This window comes from Rhinopithecus bieti, unplaced genomic scaffold (assembly GCF_001698545.2).
Source record: "Rhinopithecus bieti isolate Rb0 unplaced genomic scaffold, ASM169854v2 scaffold_18548, whole genome shotgun sequence".
NCBI lineage: Eukaryota > Metazoa > Chordata > Mammalia > Primates > Cercopithecidae > Rhinopithecus > Rhinopithecus bieti.
Window position 1 is genome coordinate 1,064,068 of NW_016809526.1, and position 24,136 is coordinate 1,088,203.

General features: G+C 45.4%; 1 protein-coding gene across 3 annotated transcripts in view; it reads right to left on the reverse strand.

Moving 5' to 3' along the window:
* EZR (ezrin) overlaps nt 1–24,136 on the reverse strand; it is a 58,008-nt gene that overhangs the window by 15,909 nt on the left and 17,963 nt on the right. For 2 of the 3 annotated variants that reach the window (XM_017889632.1, XM_017889630.1), the window contains exons 3-7: nt 12,023–12,106; nt 5,667–5,762; nt 3,883–4,157; nt 3,219–3,302; nt 2,056–2,202 (exon numbers count right to left, since the gene is read on the reverse strand). In XM_017889632.1, coding sequence (XP_017745121.1) covers nt 2,056–2,202; nt 3,219–3,302; nt 3,883–4,157; nt 5,667–5,762; nt 12,023–12,106 — 686 coding nt within the window. Of the gene's footprint in view, nt 1–2,055; nt 2,203–3,218; nt 3,303–3,882; nt 4,158–5,666; nt 5,763–12,022; nt 12,107–24,136 lie in introns of those variants that run through there. The other variant, XM_017889633.1, reaches the window with a different exon arrangement.

Genomic DNA, 24,136 nt, shown 5'->3' on the forward strand with positions numbered 1-24,136 from the left:
CAGCAAGTTCCTGCTCATGGCTGTTTTCCTGCAGGTTGAAAAACCTGTTTGGACAGCCCTGGCCTAGCCACATTAGAAAATCTGGTCTTGTTCAAGAGATTTCAAAGGCAGAGGCAGTTTCCTACATACGTTCCCACGAGGACTTTGTGCACCTCTCCTTGGCATGACTATCTTAAGAGCTACGGCTTCAGCACTGGGGTCTCCCAGAAAGATGGTGTCCTGGTTCCAAGTTCCTGTATCTACCCACTTTCCCCACTTCTTTAAATTTTTTTTTGAGACACAGTCTCGCTCTGTCACCCAGGCTAGAGTGCAGTGGCACAATCTTGGCTTACTACAACCTCTGCCTCCCAGGCTCAAGTGATCGTCCCACCTCAGCCTCCTGAGTGACTGGGACCACAGGCATGCACCACCATAGCCAGCTGATTTTTTAAATTTGTGGTAGAGACGGGGTTTCGCCATGTTCCCCAGGCTGGTTGAGACTCTGAGCTCAAGGGATCCACCTGCCTCGGCCTCCCAGAGTACTGGAATTCCAGGTGTGAGCCGCTGTGCCTGGCTTTTTCCCGCTTCTTTACCAATGCTACATCCAGCACACTCAGAGAAGGAGCGAACCGAGAGTCCTCAATATCTCATTTCCAGGTTCTCTGAGGAGCTCCTGTCATTCTGACAGGTAAATCACATTGGATCGCGTAACTAACTCCATCCCTAATGGGCACCTTCCTTCCAGCAGACAGCGCCTGCCTCCCTCCCTGTGCAGTATCACCACGTGGGCCCTGGAAGTGAGAGGAGGTTGGGCACAGCTGGCATAGGTCCCTGACCCCCAAGTGAAATAGATCTGTGCCCTGGGTTCTGGCAGGAATCCACATGGTTGCGAATGGAGAGATGGACTCATGTGCAGGTCATTTGTGGAAAGCAGCACCACTCCCTTTGAGAATTCCAGAGAGGATTTTTGGGGAACCTGAGATGTGGGGGAGCTGAGAATAGAAATACCTGAGAACAGGTGAGATGGGTGAGCCTCAAGTGGGAAATGGGGAGAGCCATCATTTCAAGGAACAACATGAGGCTAGGAAGGAAACCAGGTACATCCAGGAACTCTGGGCCACTCTGCTCCTTACGTGGAAAGCAGGAACCCAGGCCAAAAGGCAGGGCTTGGCAAAAAGACCCCAGGAGCATTCTTGCCCTGGCACCTTCTCTGCCAGGTCCCTGAAGCTGGAGGCCATCAGAGGGTTTGTTTAGGGGAGCCCTGCAGAGCAATCAGGCTGACTGTAGACAATCGGGGCAGAGACAGTTGTCAGAAGGCAGTCAGGAGCCTCTCCCTTCTCTTTCCAGAGGTAGTTTCCTTCTGCCTCTTAAATTCAGGTATCTTCTGATCAGATCAATGTAGAATCTAGGCTTATGCTGATGTCGTGGACTCACCATGGGAAACCTACCCTCACGAACTAGGATGACTTTCCCTGTCAAATGCCCTGTATCTGAAAGCAGGACTGTCTGTCCCTGTGGAGAGGCCTGGCTCTGCCGCACTACCCAGCTTGCTTACAGGCCCTCACTCAACAAACAACATAACTAAATGTGAGGTAATTCAGGTATCTCCTGCAGACTCCCAGCATTTAGCTAAAGAGTCTACACATACAAGCTATTGTTTACAGCTCTTCAAGTCTCTCATCACACCATCAACATTCTTGGTTGGATTAGCACAAACCTGGAGCCAGGAGTCAGCACTGGCTGGGCTGCCTGTGAAGTAGCTATGAATGGATGTGCTGGTACCTGCAGGTAGCTGAGGTGGAACCTTAGAGGCAGGAGGAGGAGAGGCAGCCTCTGCTCTATTCTGCCATCCTCTCCCAGGTCTGAGCCCACTATTGGCCCTGCCCACCATGAGAGAGGATAACCCACACACCTCTGAGCGGGCCACAGCAGTCCAAAAGCCCGTAAAAGATTCCTACTTGGGGACAGTAAGTTGCTAAATAAAAACTTCAAAAATAACCCACAAATTTGCCATTTTGCCACTGTTTCCAGGCCCACCACCCCACCTGCTGAAGATAACTGTGAACTTCAACTCACTTATCATCTTTCTCATAAATATTCAGTCCAAGGGCATCAACTCCAAGCCAAAGTTCTGTTCCTTTCTTGTTTTTTATCTCGAAATAGTTGATTCCATACATTTCCAGGTCCTGAGCAATCTTCAGGTATTCCAACATAGCATTATCTCTAATTGGGGAGAGTGAAACAGGCAGAGTCATTGGCAGCACTCAATATCCAGAACACTAAAACCTTTCCAGTATTTTTAAATTAAGGCGCCTTGTGTAGGATGGGCTCAACGCTGTGTGCTGCGTGCAGACAGGCAGGGGCCAGGCAGCAGACTGGTGAGGAGGGGACCCAGGCAGCCCCGAAGCTATGCCTGGGGTGGGTTCCGTGCTGCCCTGCAGCCACACCACCAAACCCCAAACTTTCAGGAAGAACTGATTCACATTGGCTTCTCTGACAGGTTTTTAAGTTTTATCACTCGGCACAATCCTCCTTTTTCTCTTGCCCACACATATGTCTTCTGGGACTCCCACAACCCTCCCTCATGGGCTTCGAGTTGTTTTTCTTCCACAAAGGATGCTTGGGCCAGACAGGAAACCCTGAAGCACAAAATCTGAGGCTCAAACCTCAAACAAACTTCAGAGGCTGAAATAACGCAGAGTCACAAGACTAGGCCAGAGACAAGGCTCTAGGACAAGAACACCCAGAATCTGGTGGTCTGGCTATGTCTTACATTAACAGCCCCACGTCCAGGCTCTCAGACATCAGGATTTCTCACTTGGGATCCTTTTTCATTTATATACACTTTGTAAGACAAATACCTTCATACAATGAGCAAACTAGCGCCTCTTTGACAGAAGAAAAATAACGTCAATTTGTAGGTGAACAATGCCCTACTGACTAAAATGAAGTTTAGACATAACGCTTTCTACAAAGGGAGGGCGTAAGCTTTTAGAACCTGAAGGCTTGAGCTAAACTGTTTCTTTCCCCAGGCAAGACCCCTGTTTTTTTTTTTGTTTTTTTTTTTTTTTTTTTAAAAAAACTTCTTCCCCAAGGAAACCCCACTTTCAGCTTGGTTCCCTCAAGGTCTTCACAAGGCCTGACAAAGAGCCCTTTAAAGCACTAAGTAGAGTCACAGGAAAAGACACACTGGAGCGCACGGAGATGGCCAGATCCCAACAGCAGGGCGCAGCACTCACTTGAGCATCCCGCGGTGTTCCGCATGCCACACCTGGATCCGGTCCTCCCACTGGTCCCTGGTAAGTTTGTGCTGGTCCATGACTCTGGAATGCAAAAGGAAACAGCACTGTCATCCTTAAGGGCTGTGACAGGCGAGGAAGGAGAGGACCACTTACCACCCACACTCAAACCCTTACTTTCCATTCAAATCAATCAATCCCAAAGGGCTTTGGTTTCTATTTCCTGATGTGTAGCATTTCTATTCATGATGATTAATCTGGAAGACTAAGCATTTTGAACAATAACTCAGGCTGGAAAAACTAAGAAGGTATTTTAAGTGGCCTCTTCTTCCAAATGGGGTAATTTTTGTGACCATTAGTAAATAAAAACAGATTGCACAGGGGCCAACCTATCATAACCCAGGAGGAGCTAAGCAGTCAGGTCGAGAATTTTGCTATGTTGCTGTGTTCTCACAGGACACGGCTGCACTTTAGTTTCCATGAAGACTGGCAGCTCGCCTTCCCTGGCTATGTTTCAGGTCGCTGGTCAGTGCCTTAATGACTAGAGTCTCAGCATGAAGGAGCACTTGACACTGGCAAAGTCCCTGTGTTTCTAACGTAATCGCTTCTCCCTGCCGAGGATGGCATGACTGCTCCTGCCCAGGCCAGGTCACCCTGTGCTCACCTTTGAGGGATCAACCTCTCAGAGCTGAGGTACCCAGATTTGTGCACTTCTTTGTTGTAGTCCCCAAACTTGGCCTGCACAGCGTAGGACCCCAAGAGTACGGCAGTCTCTGGGGGGCAGTAGATCTCGTCGCTAAGGATTCCCTCCTTCACTTGGAGGAAGAAAAGTTTCTGGGTGATGTCCTGGATGAGCTCCTCAGCCACATCTTCAGGGAAGAACTTGGCCCGGAACTTGAACTGGAGAGGATTCTCCTTCCTGACCTCCTGGGCAGACACCTGGACAAAGCAAGCCACACTCTCGACACAAATCTGGAAGACGAAGGCCCACTGTCCCCAACACAGGCTTCTAACCAAGACTCAATGGGGCCCTCAGGCCAGTTTTCAGGAGACAATGTCTATTCTTAATCTTTTTAGCATTCCAGACAAAAAAAGGTTAGTCAAAATGCCAGATATGGTGGCTCATGCCTATAATCCCAGTGCTTTGGGAGGCCAAGGCAGGAAGATGACTTGAGCCCAGGAGTTTGAGACCAGCCTGGGCAACGTAGAAGAGATCCCATCTCTACAACATTTCTTTAAAAAAGTTAGCTGGGGATGGTGGTGCATGCTTATAGTCCCAGTTACTCAAGAAGCTGAGCAGAAGGAACCCTGGAGCTCAGGAGTTCGAGACTGCAGTGAGCTATGATGGCGCCACTGCACTCCAGCCTGGGTGACAGAGCAAGACTCTGTCTCTTCTTAAAAAACAACGAACTAACAAAAACCAAAAAAAAAGGCCGGGCGCAGTGGCTCATGCCTGTAATCCCAGCACTCTGGGAGGCTGAAGTGGGCGGACCACGAGGTCAGGAGTTCGAGACCAGCCTGACCAACATGGTGAAACCCCATCTCTACTAAAAATACAAAAAATTAGCTGGGCATGGTGGCATGTAGCTGTAGTCCCAGCTACTTGGGAGGCTGAGGCAGAAGAATCACTTGAACCCAGGAGGTGGAGGTTGTAGTGAGCCAAGATCGCGCCACTGCACTCCAGCCTGGGCGACAGAGCAAGACTCCATCTCAAAACAACAACAACAAAAAACAAACAAGTACTATCACACTCTTGCACTCAGCTGGAAATCAAAGCTACTGCCTCACTAAGCCCCAGTCCTCATGGGATGATGCTATCAATCCTAGAGAACTCAAATTTGGAAATGACCCCCACAGTGACCTGGAATCTGGTCACATGCCAATAGGGCCCTGGACCCCAAAGCTTACTCTTAAGAATTCCTCCTGCTCCTCCACTCTTCCCCACCTCCCATCATCTGTCTAACTTGTTGCTGTGACTTGGGAGGACAGTGGGGGTTTCAAAAAAAAGGATAATTTTCAAAGAGTTTGAAGAAAAATTGTTTATCTTACTACCTTTCTTTATGGTTGGTTAATGGAATTATCCAATCTTTAAAGTTGGAAGATAATCTGTCACAGGTTCACACAAAGCAATAACAGGTTCTTACGAAATAGTGGATGATTCACAGTTTATAAGATTAACAATCTCATTCAAAAAAACTAAGGTCAACTAAAAGCTTTGCAATTAACCACCATATGCTCCGATGAGTGAGCTGTATGGAGAAATGCCAGGATCTGATTTCCAATCGATATCCCCATTTACTGGAAACTTGCAACCATTTTGTCTGTAAAACTTTTACACAAACAAAAAGGAACAGAAAACAAGAGACAGGGTGAGTTGCTCCCGTTTCCTTATCAACAAAGCAGACCAACACTCAATCCACAGTCTGTAAATAGTTAACCCTGACTTACCTTCTTATCCAGCTTCAGCCAGGTAGGAAATCCTTTATTATCCACATACTGGAGGCCAAAGTACCACACTTCCCGGAGGCCGATAGTCTTTACCACCTGCATGAGAAAGAGAGACCCAACAGTCATGAGAAACTCACTCAAAAGGGCAACAGCTTTTGGCTGTCATTCATCACATGGTCTAGCAGAGTCCCCAGGAAACCAGGACATCTGCTCAGTCCAACCACTGGGCAACACCTTTTTAGCACTCTCTCAAATAACTTGTTACTAACAGAGGCTATTATCTCAAAGCCATGAACAACTTATTTTTAATACAAATTTGAGCAGATTCAGGGTTCTACCTTCAAATCTTAGAAAACCTCACTCCTACTCCTTTCTACTCCAGGATGCTCTTCTGCATGAAATTCAGCAGGTATGGCCAGCACACACGGAACCATGGGAGCCCACAGGCCCCCAGGGAACAGTGCGGTGGGTGCATCGCTGCCCATCAGGTGTGCTCATGTGGAAGACTAAAGTATCCAGCACCACACTTGGGCCTCCTCTGGCTGCCTGCCTCTGCTTCTCAGCCAGCTGGCCCAGGGGTCTGACTTACTAGGAACAGGGACAAAGAAGTCCTAGGAAACGTAGGAAATCAGGCAGTGGCAGATTTCTGGGACAGAAGGGTGTCAATGCACAGGGGTGTCCAGAGGAACCTGCATCTTATAGGCCTCCAGAAACGGGACATTCTGATGTAGCAAAGGTAGAATCCTGACCCTAGGTCACAGCAAGGATTTCACATTTTCAAGTCTCTGTTGTGCATCACAGAGGAGTCCTGAGCTGCTTATTCTCATGAGTGTCTTAGAAACAGAAAAGCAGTGATAGTCGAACTTGCCGTGGACACTTGTTGAACATCATCTAAACCGAGTCTCAGACAAGTTTGACTATTTACATATATATAGATATGTAATTTAAAATCCCATGATATATAATGTTAAACTTTTTTAAAAAATGCTACCATCCTTCAAATACATGGTTTCTATCATATTTAATGCCAAAGAGGGTTGAATACATTAGAAATGACAACTCAGGTATACAGAACATTTGCTTAAAGTAAATCCTAAAATTCCAAATTAACTCCTGCTCTGGGCCTGTTTCTTCATCTGAAGGGTGCAGGGAGGCCAGTCGCTCCCCAAAGCCCTAAGAGTCTGTTTATTAAACGCCCAGGACTGACCTGTTCTTCCCCTCTTCCCACTCACCCAAAGGGGATGGGGGCAGGCTGTAACCAAGCTTCTTCATCATGGAATGATAGAGAAACATTTAGACTTTTTATGCAGTGCTTTGCTCCCAAGTCTTTTGCAAAATCTATGTTTTTTGTTTTTGTGGTAGCAAAGCACAGAGAAAACTAAATTCAAAGACCAGGTTTCTGTATACAGTCTTGCTAATGTCTTGTTCCTCACAAGCCTCCATCTTGTCACCTGATATGAAACCTGCCTGGCCTTCCTCTCTGGGTTGTTTCAAAGTTGCACAAGAGGTCGGGCTCAGTGGCTCACGTCTGTAATCCCAGCACTTTGGGAGGCTGAGGCGGGAGGAACACAAGGTCAGGGGTTTGAAACCAGCCTGACCAACATGGTGAAACCTTGTCTGTACTAAAAATAGCCAGGCATGGTGGCACGAGCCTGTAATCCCAGCTACTCAGGAGGCTGAGGCAGGAGATTCGCTTGAACCCAGGAGGCAGAGGTGGCAGTGAACCGAGATTGCGCCACTGCACTCCATCCTGGGCAACTGAGACTCCATCTCAAAAAAAAAAAAAAGTTACACAAGAAAACCCCATATGCCTAAGAAATTGCTTGCTCTCTGATGCCATCCTTCACTTCATCCACCCAACTGCAGCCTCAACCTGCACATCTGAACCATTTAGAAATAATCTCTTGTCCACTTGACTTCCACTTGACATAACTGTCAGGCTCTCACGGATTTTCAGGGTCACAGCTCAGGACCCTCTTCTGCATCTGCTATGCTGTGGCCATCCCCCTTCCACAGGGCAAATCACAGAACCTGTGGCCATACCATGCAGTCCAAATGAGAGCCTCTCTCTCTCTCAGTGAGGCCTGTCCCTGGCTGCCCTAACCTGCGCACACCTTCCTAGCAGGAATTTTCTATCAATGTCCAGGATAACTATGCTCAGAGTGTGCTTCAGAATCCTACTGCTCACACAATGCATTCCCCAAAGGGACACGTTAGAATTAAACAATCTTCCTCTCTTCAGTCCGCTCTAAAAATCAATCCATAGGTCATCCCTACAAGGAAAAAGCCAGCATTCCTAGAAAAACACCCCTCGCCATTCCCTTCATTGGTGAATCCTGACACACCATGGGTGGAGAGTCTCTACATTTGTGTCTACTCCCTAACTCTGCCTCAGAGGTGTTTGGTTTTGTTTGTTTTGGTTTGGTTTGTGAGCCAGGGTCTTAAACTGTTGCCGACGCTGGAGTACAGGTGGTACGATCTTGGCTCAATGCAGCCTCAACCTTCTGGGCTCAAGCGATTCTCCGACCTCAGCCACCTGAGTAGCTGAGTCTACAGGCATGTGCCACAACGCCTGGCTAATTTTTAAATTTTTTGTAGATATAGGTTTTTGCCATGTTGCTCAGGCTGGTAGCCTACAGGAGACTGGGCTCAAGCAATCCTCCTGCCTCAACCTTCCAAAGTGCTGGGCTCAGTGGTGTTTTAAATGGCAGATTTTTAGGAAGGAAAAGATGGGAGATGTCTATTTAACTCAATCTCAAGCAACAGTTGGAGCAGCTCCTCCCCACTCAGGAGCTTCTGGCATGGGGGGCCAGCTTATCAAGACACCTGGGCTGCAGTCCAGCCCTGGCTCTGTCCCTCAATGTGGCAGCTGGCCCCGGATGTTCTCCATCACACTGAAGCCTTGGACTAGGACCCAGGAGTAAAGCAGAAGTACTCCAGGGCTTGACGCTGGCGTGCAGGGGGCGCTGCAGGCAAGAGCTGAGTAACAAAGGGGTATTGGGGGAGGAGAGCTGATTACCTCCAATCTCTTTCAAGCTACTCCCTTCAAGACCTTATTTTCAGTGACATCCAGGTCCAGGAATGAGCTTTCCATCAGAAACTTCTCCATAACTATGACCTAGTTTTTCCACTTATCCTAGGGCTTCCAACCCTGCTTTAAAGTTTTTGCTTGAGAAGGTCTCATTTATAGGTAAGAACTCAGGCGCCAGGAGGCTAACCAAGGGACACACTGGCAGAACCAACACCAGAAGCCAGGGCCCTACGCAAGTGTGCTGTACAGGGTTCAGCTGGCAGCACTCAACTTACTTCAGGATTCTTTCAGGAGAAACCTTTAAATTTTTACCCCAAGTCCAGCCTCACCCAGAGTAGTAAATATCTTTATCCCTACCAGGTGAGGCAGACCCAGGAAATGACCTCAAAATAACAGTGGAAGCTGTCATGATGATCGGCCACTGGCACTGCACTTACTCTGGGGGCATCCACCTGGGCACATTCTGGCACCCGCACGCTTTGCTGCACGGAGCCAGTCCACTGCTGCTGGGCACTCCTTTTTGGAGTGAGAGGGAGATATGATCAAGCATGGGTAGAGTCTCCTGTGGTCTAAGTGTGCTAAAATTCTCCCTCCTAGGTTTCCCAATCACCACCCACTCTAATTTCTGGGTTTGGTGCTAGAACACAGAATATCACTTCTACCAGTAGGGCCCCTCGGGATGGTTCAAAGGACTTGCAACTCACACCTGGCCCTGCTCCTCTACTGGCCCCAGAGAAGAATCCATTTAGTCCAGAAAAGAAGATCTTGCTTTCTTTAGAACTTAGAACTGCTCCACAAAAAAGTTATCATAGCCTTCATGGTGGCTCACCAGTCTTACTGAAAGTGAACTCCATGTCTCACGAGGAATATGCAGCAACGGGGAATCATTCTGGGCCGCCCATCTCAAGAAAGAGTCTTCGCTGGCACCTGAGTGAGCTCACAGACGCTGAGAGCGGGGTGGATGGGCCTTGCAGTGACTTGCGTTACTGACTACTGCCACAAAGGTCCTTTCCACTCCACGACCTCTGGCCTACTTGGTTCACAAAGTCAAGCAGGGAAACAGGAGCAAGAGGGGAGGGAAGAGGACTGTTTTCTAATATAAACCATAAGGTGAGATCTAGTAGCTCTATCCATTTCCGTCTGAGGGGGTCACTTATAATAAAACGTGTTCAAAAGCTTTTACCAAAATGAGCATTCTTTAGTGGGGTATGACTGCTGGAGTGGAATATCTAAAGTGTTTTCTTAAGAAACGGAAAACACTGTTAAATATCAAAAAAGATAAGAGAGATCAAAGAGTCTGACGTTTTGAAACTGTGAGGTGTTGGACGGGTGCCGCTCTGGTGCCTTGCCATGCACAGGGCACTGCTGTACATGTCGCAAAGCTGGTTCTGCAGTGAACTACAGGAGAGAGTTGTAAATAAGGCAAGTGCAGCAAGCTAAGGCCCATGGACCAAATCTTGTCTGCTGGCTATTTGTGCAGCCCATAGGCTAAGAATGGGTTTACATTTTTTCAATGGTGGTGATGGGGAAATTACGTAAAAATATCAGTGCCCAGCCGGGCACAGTGGCTCACGCCTGTAATCCCAGGACTTTGGGAGGACGAGGTGGGTGGATCACAAGGTCAGGAGACAGAGGCCATCCTGGCTAACACAATGAAACCCCGTCTCTACTAAAAATACAAAAAAGATTACTGGGCATGGTGGTGGGCGCCTGTAGTCCCAGCTACTCAGGAGGCTGAGGCAGGAGAATGGTGTGAACCCTTGCAGTGAGCCAATGTCGTGCCACTGTGCCACTGCACTCCAGCCTGGGTGACAGAGCGAGACTCCGTCTCAAAAAAAAAAAAAAAAAAAAAAAAATCAGTGCCCATACAGAGCTTGACTAGAAAACAGTCATGCTTGAATCTTCACGTGTTTATGGCTGCTCTCAATACTACAATGGCAGAGCTGAGTAGTTATGATAGCAACTGTGTGGGCTGCAAGTCTAACATATGTACTCTCCAGCCATTTGCAGAAAAAAACTTCTGACCTGTGCTATAAAAATACTAAATAGGCCAGGTGTGGTGGCTCACACCCGTAATCCCAGCACTTTGGGAGGCCAAGCTGGGTGGATCACGAGGTCCGGAGATCGAGACCATCTGGCTAACATGGTGAAACCCCGTTCCTACTAAAAATACAAAGATTAGCCGGGTGTGGTGGCGGGCACCTGTAGTCCCAGCTACTCGGGAGGCTGAGGCAGGAGAATGGGGCGAACCCGGGAGGCGGAGCTTGCAGTGAGTGGAGATTGCCCTACTGCACTCCAGCCTGGGCGACAGAGTGATACTCCGTCTTAAAAAAAAAAAAAACAACTAAATGATGGTTTTTAGTCACTCCTTGACTGGAAAAAATCCAAGCCATTAAGACTGCGTTTGGGCTGAGCGTGGGCTCACACCTGTAATCCCAGCACTCTGGGAGGCCGAGGTGGGTGGATCACTTGAGTTCAGGAGTTCAAGACCAGCCTGGCAAACATGGAGAAACTCCATCTCTATTAAAAATACAAAAATTAACAGGGCGTGGTAGCATGCGCCTGTAATCCCAGCTATTGGGGAGGCTCATGCAGGAGAACTGCTTGAACTTGGGAGACAGAGGTTGCAGTGAGCCGAGATTGCATCACTGCACTCCAGCCTGGGCAACAGAACGAGACTCAGTCTCAAAGAAAAAAAAAAAAAGGAAACTGTATTTGGAGCAGCTGTTAATAGGGAAAAAAGTATTTAATAAATAAATAGTAATATCACTAATAAATACTTGATTTTTTAAAAAAAACTTCCAATTTTAAAAAGTGAATTTTTTTCTCTAAATCTTCATTTCTTCTTTTCATAGACGTTCAGGTATGACCACTTAGAAATGAGAATCTGCACCAACTGCTGAGACAACTAAGGTTCACTCATCCACGCAGTGAGAGGAGTTCTACTCTGGAGGTGGAGGCGGCTGGGGGTAGGAAGCCGCGTCTCTAACACAAGGTGAGAGACACAGGCCAGCACACCTCCTTACACTGACAAGCACAATCACTCTGTTCAGCCCTTTGCTTCCATGGCTGGTAACACACTGAATCCACCTGGCTTTATACAACAGATAGCTGTGTGCTTTCATACACCTCCTAGGCATGATATACGTGTCTATTAATGCATTTTATAATGCTATCATGAAATACTTTCACCTTTTAAAAGATCCTTCTCATCTATTACCTCAAGTGAGTAAAACAAGGTAATATGCTTAGCAAACAAAATAATTGAAATGTTGCAAAACAATTTTTTTGTAGATGGAGTTAACTCTCAAGTTCAGAGACCAACCTGATCAAAAAGCTGTTTTCCAGTTGTATTTGGCTGGATTGCAAACTCCAGCTCTGCATCCATGGTGGTAACTCGGACATTGATCTGAAAAACAGAATGAAACAAATTACGCTTAACTGAGTATTCTTTTCTTCTGATAACCTCCTGCACCTTCTACATAAGCTGCTCCTCAAAGTGTGGCGACGGCACAGGCCTGACATCAGTTCCTGTGCTAGTCAGGAAGCCACACACCACTCCTGACTGCAGATGGCTGGGGACATCTCAGCAGGCGCACAGTGTGAACCAAACGCAGCCTCTTTGCTTTAATAAAGCGCACTGACACTTAGGTCTAAGCAGTTTTTCTCTTTTCTTTGAGACAGGGTCTTGCTCTGTCACCCAAGCTGGAGTGCAGTGGCGTGGTAACAGCTCACTATAGTCCTGACCTCCCAGGCTCACATGAACGCCTCCTACCGCAGCCTCTCGAGTAGCTGGCACTATAGGTGCCACCATGACTAGCTCGTTTTTTTTTTCTTAAAACTTTTTGTAGAGACAGGGTCTCACTATGTCGCCTAGGCTGGTCTTGAGCTCCTAGGCTCACGCAAGCCTTCCATCTCAGCCTTCCATAGTGCTGAGATTACAGACATGGGTCACCTTGCCCAACCTAAGCAATTTTTTTTAAAAAACAATAGTTTAACCTATTTTTCCATGAACCATCTCATATGAGCCTTACGACAGCCAAAGGAGGCAGGAGGGCTCCCGAGGGGCACCAAGGGAGTCAGACAAGGGAAGAGAGAAAGAGCTTTGTACCAGAAGTTTTGAAGCAACCTTAGAAACCATAGTGAGAGACAAAGGATGAAATGTCCAAAGACACATCAAAGATGGATTACGTAGTGATATTAAATTATAATTATGAAAATAAAAACTAGGCAAATTGCTTCTGAAATCAAAAAGATGACAAGCAATACTCTCTCAATGCAAATGTGAGATCTATTTAGACAAGAGATGAAAATAAAATGTAAAAATGGAAATAGTATCAGGATGGCGAGACACAGAATTGAGGAGGTAGAGACAGGAGGGCCTTAAAATATTTCTAATGTTGCCATGTAGCTGTTTAAAAAAAAAAAAACAAAACACAGTCGGGCGCCACTGACTCACCTGTAACCCCAGCACTTCGGGAGGCTGAGGCAGGTGGACCACTTGAGGTCAGGAGTTCAAGACCAGCCTGGCCAACGTGGTAAAGCCCTATCTCTATTAAAAATACAAAATTAGCTGGGCATGGTGGCACACGCCTGTAGTCCCAGCTACTCAGGAGGCTGAGGCAGGAGAATTGCTTGATCCCAGAAGGCGGAGGTTGCAGTGAGTCAAGATTGTGCCACTGCACTCCAGCCTGGGCAACTGAGCAAGACTCCATCTCAAAAAAACAAAAAAACACAACAACAATAAAACAATCCACTCACATCAAGGTAGTTTTCAAATTTATCACTTGAGAAAACCCAGATTTACTAAAGCATATGAAAAATACTCAAATTTGGCTACTTTATGTCATTGTCCCAAAGGAAAATAGCAGAGTCACAAAGCAACTATAATGCTTAATATTAAGAAATGCTTGCTTCTCACCATTTTCAAGTGAAATACACAGAAGCTGGAGAGATACCTATCCTGGTTTCTTCCTAACACAGGTGTAAATGTAATGAGGACATATTACCTGTGCCAGGATTTGGCGACAGAGGTTTTGTTATTCAGCCAGGGCACCAGAAATATTCAGCACTCACCAAATGTCACTTCCTACTTCAGGAACCACCCGCCCCACCTCCACTCCTGTCCCAACAACATTTCAGACTGTAATGATTGAGAGATCCTCTGATATACATCCAATATGCCTTAAAGGCTCCCTGACTGGTATAACAAGTACAGAAGTATCGTTTTCCAGGTCTTGTTCTAAAAGTTTTCTCCACAGTTCCAAGTCCAGAAGTTAAAGAACTCAAGTTTACTGAGAGGCAACAAGACCTGTTTTAAAGTCTTTAATCATACTAAAATATAAAAACCTACTTTTCTTTCATTTCCTGCTGGTAATTTTTTTTAAATCACAAAATGGCTGTTATGAAGCATGAAATAAAGCATGCATTTCTCTCAATTATGGTTCCAAGGGCCTGTATTAGAGATGGGAAAACCAACCCCAAGTCAAATATTTCAATAACAAATGCAGCTCCAGCTACATACATAGAAGCCAACAATGACATATCACACTCAAAACTAAAGTGGAGGGGCATTCGCTCACAAATGCAGAGCCCTGGGTATGCCTTTCTTTCTCTACTATCTACTGGTTCAGAAGTGGAACCCCAAGTACAATTAGAACTGAAGGCTACTACCTGGTTAGGACAAAGACAAATGACCAGAGTCCATGCACACGAGATTTCAGACTCCAATTTTTTTTTTTTTTTTTTTTTTTTTGAGACGGCGTCTTGCTCTGTCGCCCAGGCTGGAGTGCAGTGGTGTGATCTCGGCTCATTGCAAGCTCCGCCTCCCGGGTTCACGCCATTCTCCTGCCTCAGCCTCCCGAGTAGCTGGGACTACAGGTGCCCGCCACCACGCCCAGCTAATTTTTTGTATTTTTAGTAGAGACAGTTTCACCATGTTAGCCAGGATGGTCTCGATCTCCTACATTCATATATGTATACATAGGGCAGGCTCTACATCTGTATCTTTACATAGAGATTGAGGAGAAGATACTCACAAGATCTCAACAGGTAAATGAACACTATGTTAATGAGCTGCTTTAAGTTAAAGGGCTGTCTGTTACTTGATTAGTCATTAGGCTACTAGTGTTTCCCACTGGGGGTGCTCGTCATTCTGGACAGCAGAGGTATTCATTCTGCAAGACTATCCCAAGTACTCAGGAACGTTTAGCATCCTTAAGCCATCCAATGACTGAGTGTCCCCAGTCACTGGAACACCTAAAAGCAACCCCATCCACATACACATTTCCAAATGCTCTATGGGGAAAAGGGAGGAGATCCTCCCCAGATTAAGGACCACAGCACGGCACTGCCTTAACCTACTGCATGATAGACAGTTCCATGTTTAGAAAGACAATTATGGATAAAATAATGTGCTACAAATACAGCATAAGCTTTCACCGAAGTTTAAAATGAGACATTCACTGAGATGACAGGACCATTTACATACATACTTTGTCTACTTATCCAAGGGCTTGAAAACAAAAAACAAAAAAACCAGACTTTGGGGCCAGGTGCAGCAGTTCACGCCTGTAATCCCAGCACTTTGGGAGGCCAAAGCAGGTGGCTCACTTGAGATCAGGCGTTCGAGACCAGCCTGGCCAACATAGTGAAACCCCGTCTCTACTAAAAATACAAAAATTAGCTGGGCGTGATGGCACGTGCCTGTACATAGTCCCAGCTACTTGGGAGGCTGAGGCAGAAGTGCTTGAACCTGGGAGGCAGAGGTTGAAGTGAGCAAGATCGCACCCCTACACTCCAGCCTGGGCGATAGAGCGAGACTCAAAAACACCACCAGCACCAGCACCAGCATCAGCATCAGCAGCACCAGCACCAGCACCAGCACCAGCAGCACCAGTACCACCAGCAGCAGCAGCACCAGCAGCACCAGTACCACCACGCTTCAGCAACTGAGAAAACACATCTAAATCCCAATTTTCCATTTTATTATCAGGGTGTTAGGTTTCCCTAGTCAGCAACTGTTTTTCTCAACATATTTGAATGCCAGCTGGTTCTTGTATCTTCAACAGTGCCACAGGAATAATGGGGGACTGGGACTGTATGAATCTGAATACACATTGTCCCACAAAAAACTCAAGTCCATGGGCTTAAATACACCGCTACACAAATCCAAACTATGTGCAAAGACTGGAGAAAAAGAGCGCATGGTTTGCAGTTTTTATTATCTTAGTAATTCCCCTTAGATTACACACTTATCAAGAACTGTGTTCGGTGAAGGCAACACAATCACATGTGTGGTACAGGTGTGTGTATAGTAAGCAGTTAGTCATCTAAGATCTACCCAAAAAAGGGCAATATTTCTATCAGGTTTGCCAAAATATTAAAAACTTTTTAAAGTTATGCTTTGCTTTGGGGGGGGGGTGGTGATTTAAGTTTAATTTTACTCCTGTACCACTCCCCAGACAAAAAGAACCATGTGGTTGATGGTGCAGATGAAGTTAATGAAAAACCAATACTGTCTCTACTCTCCCTTTGCTTAATAATCTACTCTTTAAAAAATTCTAGGCCAGGCGCAGTGGCTCATGCCTGTAATCACAGCACTCTGGGGGGCCAAGGCAGGCAGATCACTTGAGGTCAGGAGTTCAAGACCAGCCTGGCCAACACGGTAAAACCCCATCTCTACTAAAAATACAAAAATTAGCCAAGTGTGGTGGCACACACTTGTAATCCCAGCTACTCAGGAGGCTGAGCAGAGAGAATTGCTTGAATCCAGGAGGCAGAGGTTGCAGTGAGCCAAGATCACGCCACTGCACTCCAGCCTAGGTGACAGGGTGAGATTCCATTGTAAAAAATAAATAAATACTTTTATTTGTCGGCCAGGTATAATGGCTCAGGCCTGTAATCGCAGCCCTTTGGGGAGCCAAGGCAGGAGGATCTCAAGGCGAGGAGTTTGAGACCACCCTGGGCAACATAGCGAGAACCCGTCTCTAACTTTTAAAAACTTCAAAAAAAATTTGTGTTGTAGTAACTCAGCTCAAACTTATACTACAGGATGAACCACAATAGCCTTATTATTCTAATGTTCCATGGCCACAGACTACAGGACCAACCCCTGCTAGTGGGCAACTAACATGTTCATTCGATCCACAAACACTAATTAAATACTGCAAGGTGTGCCAGGCACCATGATAGGCATTGTGAGTACAGAGAAGCATCAGCCCTCCCTATCCCTGAGTGGCTTACACATTAATGAAGATGGCTGTGCCTCAAACAGTGATCACATACCATGGTGCTTCCCACATCAGCCCCACCATCAGAATCCTCACAGAAGCTTTTCAAACACCCTCAGCCCAGTCACTTCCACAAGTGATTTTGAGGAGGCCAAATTTGGGAATCACTGGAAGACAAGACACAGGAGGCAGAAGGCCTGGGTTTGAGAGCTAGCTCTGTAATCTAAGGATCCCCAGCAAATGACTGTCTACCACTGGGCATCAGTTACCCGATCTGCAGGTGGTAGAGTTTGGACTAGATGGCTTGAGGCCTTTTCCCACTCTGAAATGCTAGCTTCGAAGGCCGCAGGCCAGGTGTGACACAGTCAGTGCCATCGGATAGAAGAGGTATGAGTACCCCCTGAAGAGTCTCCTCCTTAGGGGACACATGCCAATGGAACCAGAGGTCCAATAAATACTGTCTGACCACTAGGAGAAAAGTAACCCACTAGAATGCTATTCAAGACCAGCAAGTAGAGTGTTTTCACGGAAAAGGGACAACACACCTGTGTTCACTTTCCCCAGAGGGAAAGTACCCCTCCAGGCAGTCGCACGATGGCACAGGTGTTACCACTCCAATGCAATGGACATGCAGGGTGTTCAACCCCAATCTGCTTTGTTTTTAAATAAACTCAACAATTCGCCTAATTAAAACAAAATAAACCCAACATCCTCTTTGCTCAATTCCTTGAAGCACCTGAGCCCAGCACACAGGCCTGCTGGCAGGGGTGGCCCCAGCCTCACTCAGGCCAACCCTGTTCCTCTCCATTGCTGGTGATATTGAGTGGCTGGAGACCATTTAATCTGTGAGCATCTTCCAGCTTGATCATTCTATGACTTAAAATCATCGTGTCTGGCTTTTGACACCATCCCAACCCAGCAGCTATGTAGTTCTCTTTGAAATTATTTGGCTTTGAAAGGGAAAGGGACAAAAATGGGGATGTGCTGTGGGGGCAGTGTTTGGAGGTCATGCAAGTCTGCAGTGGTTAAGGTGGGGTTTTCTTTCTTCTTTAGCTGAAAGGCTGCTGCCTGTCTGCCGTGTTCATGCCAACAGTGGCAGCCCAAGACGGGGCCACAGTCTCCGCTTCCCAGACTGTTCTGCCCACAGATTATTTCCATGGAGCATCCCAGGGAACTAGCGTTTTTCAGAATATAGTTGGGAAAACATGATATCTGAGTCTTCCCAGTTTAATTTTATCAAAATGGCATCTAAAATGCCTTCTAAGAGTCTAAGGAATGAAAAAGATAAAGTTGACAATTAAATTTTGTATTTTGCTTCTAATCTATGAATATAATTGCTGAATATTTGGCCATCAAATTATTTCCCAGGTATTTTCCTCATTTTGGTAAATAAATATAGGTATGCATTATTTCCTTTGCGAAGCATCCATTTCCTCTGAATATTTTAAACTTGAAGATTACCTCTACAGTCACACTTCTTACAGCACAAATTCAAACTGCAATAAAAGTCCAAGACAGGAGGGAAAAGTCCAAGATCAGTTCCTCCACAAACATTACAGGAAAGCAACCCTTGAGTCTTAGACAAAAGAACCAGATTTAATTTTAGAGGCCAGAACACTGCATGAAAAAAGTTTACAATAATTTTTTTTATGTACTCAAAAACTAGGAAAACCATGTAAAATAAAAAAGGGAAATTCAAATGGGAGCATCTGAATGTTTGAATTTCAGGCAGTGGATTCAGTGATAACAGATTAATCCCTCTATTATCACACCTGCCATTTACTATAAAACCAGTCTGAGTAGAGCCATCCAGCCACCACCACCCAAGATTACATTGCGAGCTTGACCTTCCATATCATTTAAAACGTCAACGTTGTTATCAAACATTCCAGCCCTCTTCCAAAGGTGCCACTTCAGCAACTTTTAACAGCTTTCAAATATTTGGATAGGACCTTTCAAATACTTAGAAATGCTCTGATAGGAAGTAGACACAGTAAATTTTCTCCCACAGATGGGAGTATGATAGGGAAAATTCTTACAACCAATGATAAATGAATTAAAAGCTTTGTAGCTGCTATTTTGGTTCACTTAGTTGGGTAATTAGAGACAAAACCGTATGTTTCCTTTCATGTTGAGTCACTATGTACTTTAAATAGCAGCTATTGAAATATAATTTACCATAAAATTTATCCATGTAAAATGTATAATTCAGTGGTCTTTAGTATATTCAGAGTTATGCAACTGACACTGCTATCTAGTTTTGGAATAGTTTGTCAGCCCAAAAAGAAACTCCATGGCCACTGGCAGTCATTCTCCATTCCTCCTGCTCCCTCAGCCCCCTGGAAACCACCAATCTACTTTCTGTCTCTAAGAATCTGCCTATTCTGGACATTGCAGAGACACAGAATTTTATAATATGCAGTCTTTTGTGACTGAATCCCATGACTTAGCATAATGTCTACAAGGGTTATTCATGTTGCAGCATGTACCAGCACTTCATTCTTTTTTTACTGCCCAGTAATATTCCATTGTGTGGATGTCACTTCTGTCTACCCATTCAGGTGATGGACATTTAACTTGCTCCTTGCTGCTTTTAGCAATTGCAAATAAGAAACAGCTGAGAAACAATGGCATTCAAACTAGACTGTGGTCATTTTCAAAAGAATAAAAATCTTTAGAGAGAAACAAAATGAATTTTTAAACACTAAACTTTTAGGGTTTACTGTTTTTAAGTTCTAAATGAAAATATTCTACGTTCTTAGAAGTTGCCGGCTGCCAAAGTGACATGAACGCAGTAGCGGCACTCCAATCATGCATGGCCATGCTGCGCTCTGCTGCGTTAGCCCTCTCACTGCTTCTGGGCGCCATGGGGTGCCCCACCAGTGCAGAGCTGAGAGGCCAGCTCAGCTTTGCTTCAGAGACTTCCCTCGATGGAAGAGGGTCTTAGTTTGCTGCTCCACTTTTTTTTTTTTTGAGAAAGGGTCTCGCTCTGTTGCCCAGGGTGGAGTGCAGTGGCACGATCTCAGCTCACTGCAACTTCTGCCACCAGGGTTCAAGAGATTCCCCCTGCCTTAGCCTCCTTAGCTGGGACCACAGGCACCTGCCACCACAGCCGGCTAATTTTTCTATTTTTTTGTAGAGATGGAGTTTCACCATGTTGCCCAGGGTGGTCTCAAACTCCTGAACTCAAGGGATCTGCCCAACTCAGCTTCTCAAAGTGCCGGGATTACAGGTGTGAGCCACTGCTCCACACTGAATTCCAATGATGCTGAGCACAACCCAGCACTCTAATTACAAAAATTTGTTTTGTTATAACTGAACATTCCCTTTCCATTTTAGACTTTATTGGCTGAACATCTCTCTCCCCCAGTCCTATTCACGGCTGCTCACAAAAACATGACAATACCAGGTATGGTTCATGAAGTCTGGTGTGGGAAGAGGAGGCCTGGCTCACATCTCCTTGAAGTCATTTAAGACATATGGCCAGCTGTACCTTATATGCAGCCATTCATAGGCCCTCGAGGTGCTCAAACTTGAAATGTGAAAAAAATCACCTGGGAGCTTGTTAAAATAGTTTCCTGGACCCCAGGCTAAGGGTCTGACTCAGGTTGGGAAGGGCCTACATTTCCATGTTTACCGGCTCACAGCTGATGCCAATGCTGCTGGCCAAGGCCACGCTATGACCAACAGTGCCCGGGCAGCAGGGGGCAGAACTTGCCATCGGGAAAACGCAAAAGGACACGACCTGTTTGGCCAAGATTAATGTATTTACCTCTGCTGATTTATAATCCTTTATATAAAAATATCCTTACTAAGTCTCCATTCATTGTACTAGCAGACAGGTTTTCTCTAATGAAACCTCAGATCACAACAGATGGACTCACATATTTTAGTAGTCTCTCTGGATCCTGATCCCCTTATCTCACTGTCTCCATGAACAATATGCCAACTGAATAAATTATAGCACTAGCTATGACAGACACTGGTTGTTTTCCACAAATGCTGGCTAACAAATAGCCAAGCTCTGTAAAACATTACCATTGACTTAGCAAACCTTAACCAGCTTAGTGCAGAAATGCAGATACTCTAATTCAGTCAAGTTAGGCAAAGCAGAAAAGCCCGAGAGGCAAGTGAATTGTTTGTGGGTTTTTTAAGCTCTTCTTTCTCCACATCAACAACCTTTTTTTGCAATGTTACAGTAACGGTTAACATTGAAAAGATAACTTTGTTTCCATGTATTATATGAAGCGAATGTCTTTCTTACATGAACAATGCTGCTCCCTGTAGCAAACTGTTTTATATACAAAATTATATCAATGTAGTTGCAAATGATAACCCAATGACTACATTTAACATTATGGTTTCCAGCAAGCATATGGTTAGAAGTGCCCAAGTTTTACTCCAGAAAGGCAGTCCAGAAACCACCCTGTTACAAATAACACCTTTCAAGGACAGAGAACGCTGAGATGAGAACCACTATGTTGCTAAAGGTATTTATCAAAATATTCAAAACATTATTAGAGAAGTAAAATAGCAAGGTGGTCCTTAAAATATTATTTTCTATTATATGAAGTCTCTCTCTCTCTCTCTCTATATATATATAACAAATCAATCTATGACATTGACCTGACAGTATACTTGGCAAAGACATCAACCACTGGTCAGGGTCCTTCTCTAAACATTCCCACCCATAGCAGTGGCCATGTCACTGAGGAAAGGGCTAGAAGAAATTCCAGGGACACATATTTAAGCTCCCTTTTTCCTCAGAGATCCTGTTCTGATAAGCGGTCTCTCTCAACATCAGCCTTCTTGAGCTAAGTGTCCTTGTTGACCTTTAGGAGGTGGAAATAACAGTATAAATACATCACGCTGGGCTGCACATGGTGGCTCACGCCTATAATCCCACCACTTTGGGAGGTTTAGGCGGGCGGATCAGTTGAGACCAGCAGTTTGAGACCATCCTGGCCAACATGGTGAAATCCCATCTCCACTAAAAATACAAAATATTAGCCGAGTGTGGTGGTGCACATTCATAATCCCAGATACACTGGGGACTGAGGCAGAAGAATCGCTTGAACCTGGGAGATGGAGGCTGCAGTGTGCTGAGACTGTGGCAGAGTGGGACTGTCTGGGAGTGGGACTGTCTCAAAAAAAAAAAAAAAAATTGTACTAATAATCCTGAGATGTATCAGCAAACGCAATGAAGATGTAGAACACACAGCTACTCCTTTCTATCGAGTTTTCTGTATCTTAAATTATACCTGATCATTATTTTATATGACCTCTTCTTTTAAGGTTAAAGAAGAACGTGAGCACAAAGGCAAAGAAATCTTGGCCGGGCACAGTGGCTCACTCCTGTAACCCTAGAACTTTGGAAGGCCAATGTGGGAAGATCACTTGGGCCTAGGTCAAGCCTGCAGTGAGCCATGATTGCGCCACCATATTGGGTAACAGAACCCTGTCTTTATTTTTTTTGAGACACGGTCTCGCTGTCAAGGTTGGAGTGCAGTGACACAATCTCGGCTCACTGCAGCCTCCACCTCCCGAGTTCAAGCGATTCTCCTGCCTCAGCTTCCAGAGTATCTGGGATTACAGGCATGCACCACTATGCCCAACTAACTTTTGTATTTTTAGCAGAGACGTGGTTTCACCATGTTTCCAGCCTGGTCCTGAACTGGGCAGGGTGCTGGGATTATGGGCATGAGGAGAACCCTGTCTCCATAAAAAAAAAAAAAAAAAAAAAAATCTGCTTGTCTATTGGGCTCAGGAAAATGTTCAGATGCCAAAGAAAGGCCAGCCACCTATTTACACTCCACAAATCTTGTAAAAAGTGCACAGAATTAATTGTAACAAAAATTGTCAGGTAATTCAGTAAAATTTCAGTGTATCATTTTGTCTGTAGCACAGTAACAAAAACATGGGTACACTAGTTATAAAACTCATTCTGATAAGTTTTCATATAATTATATAACACCAGGATATGTACTAGTCTTTTATTGCCTAAGTAATAGGAATAATAAAATCATCCAGCGTTGGAGCTCACAAGAGTCCACTTGTCACAACCCTGATAACCACTATAGACAGCACTCCCCACAGGGGTCAAAGTGCTAGCTCCTTGTCCTCAGTCATTCCTCAAGCTTTCCTAGGAATCATGGACAGTCATACTATTCCCAGGAACATGATGCACAGAAAGTCACTGACCAGGTGGCAGAGTCCCGAGTACAGATCAGTGTTAGCTGCTGTGGGACATCCTGGGGCCCATGATGGAGCTACAGACACTGTCCCTTGTGACAGCAGTTATTCCCCATCAGGAAGCTAAACCAGCAGGGGAATTCGAGTATGGCTACACGTGGATTGACAATGACAGTTAATGGAATGACTTAGTTGCCTATAGGCAGTGTCTATCAGAAAATGAAACCCACCACAATGTAGTGCCCTTTAAATTGAAACAATCTGGCCTCCCCACCCATTCCTTCTTGCCGGGTGTAAAGGGCATTCACTGGTTAGTACCTGCCCAGGTGCTAACTACTAATGAAAGCAAGGTCATAACTACAGACTTCAACATCAAAGGAGCCAACTTAACTCTATGGAAAACCAAGCAGCTGTAGCTAGTTTCTCAGTTCAGTCCTCATTTTAGGAAATGGGAGTACAACTTTTAACCTGAATAAAAAGCGTTTCGGTACAGTCACTGTTTCAAATTTTAACTGCCAGCTAGTCTGGCAGAAAGGGAGATTGGCCAAATATCAATTTTTGTTAGGATTTTTTTTTTTTTTTTTTTTTTTTTTTTTGAGACAGAGTCTCGCTCTGTCGCCCAGGCTGGAGTGCACTCGCTCACTGCAAGCTCCGCCTCCCGGGTTCCCGCTATTCTCCTGCCTCAGCCTCCCGAGTAGCTGGGACTGCAGGCGCCCGCCACCTCGCCCAGCTAGTTTTTTGTATTTTTTAGTAGAGACGGGGTTTCACCGTGTTAGCCAGGATGGTCTCCATCTCCTGACCTCGTGATCCGCCTGTCTCGGCCTCCCAAAGTGCTGGGATTACAGGCTTGAGCCACCGCGCCCGGCAGGATTTTTTATGATGAGTTCTGCTTATACTCATTCACATCTGAATATTTACAAACACCTTATAGTTTAGTTCTTCTAGAATATTTGTATACTTCTACACTGACCATGGCTAGTTAGATTTTTGCTGGTTTTTTTTTTTTTTTTTTTTTT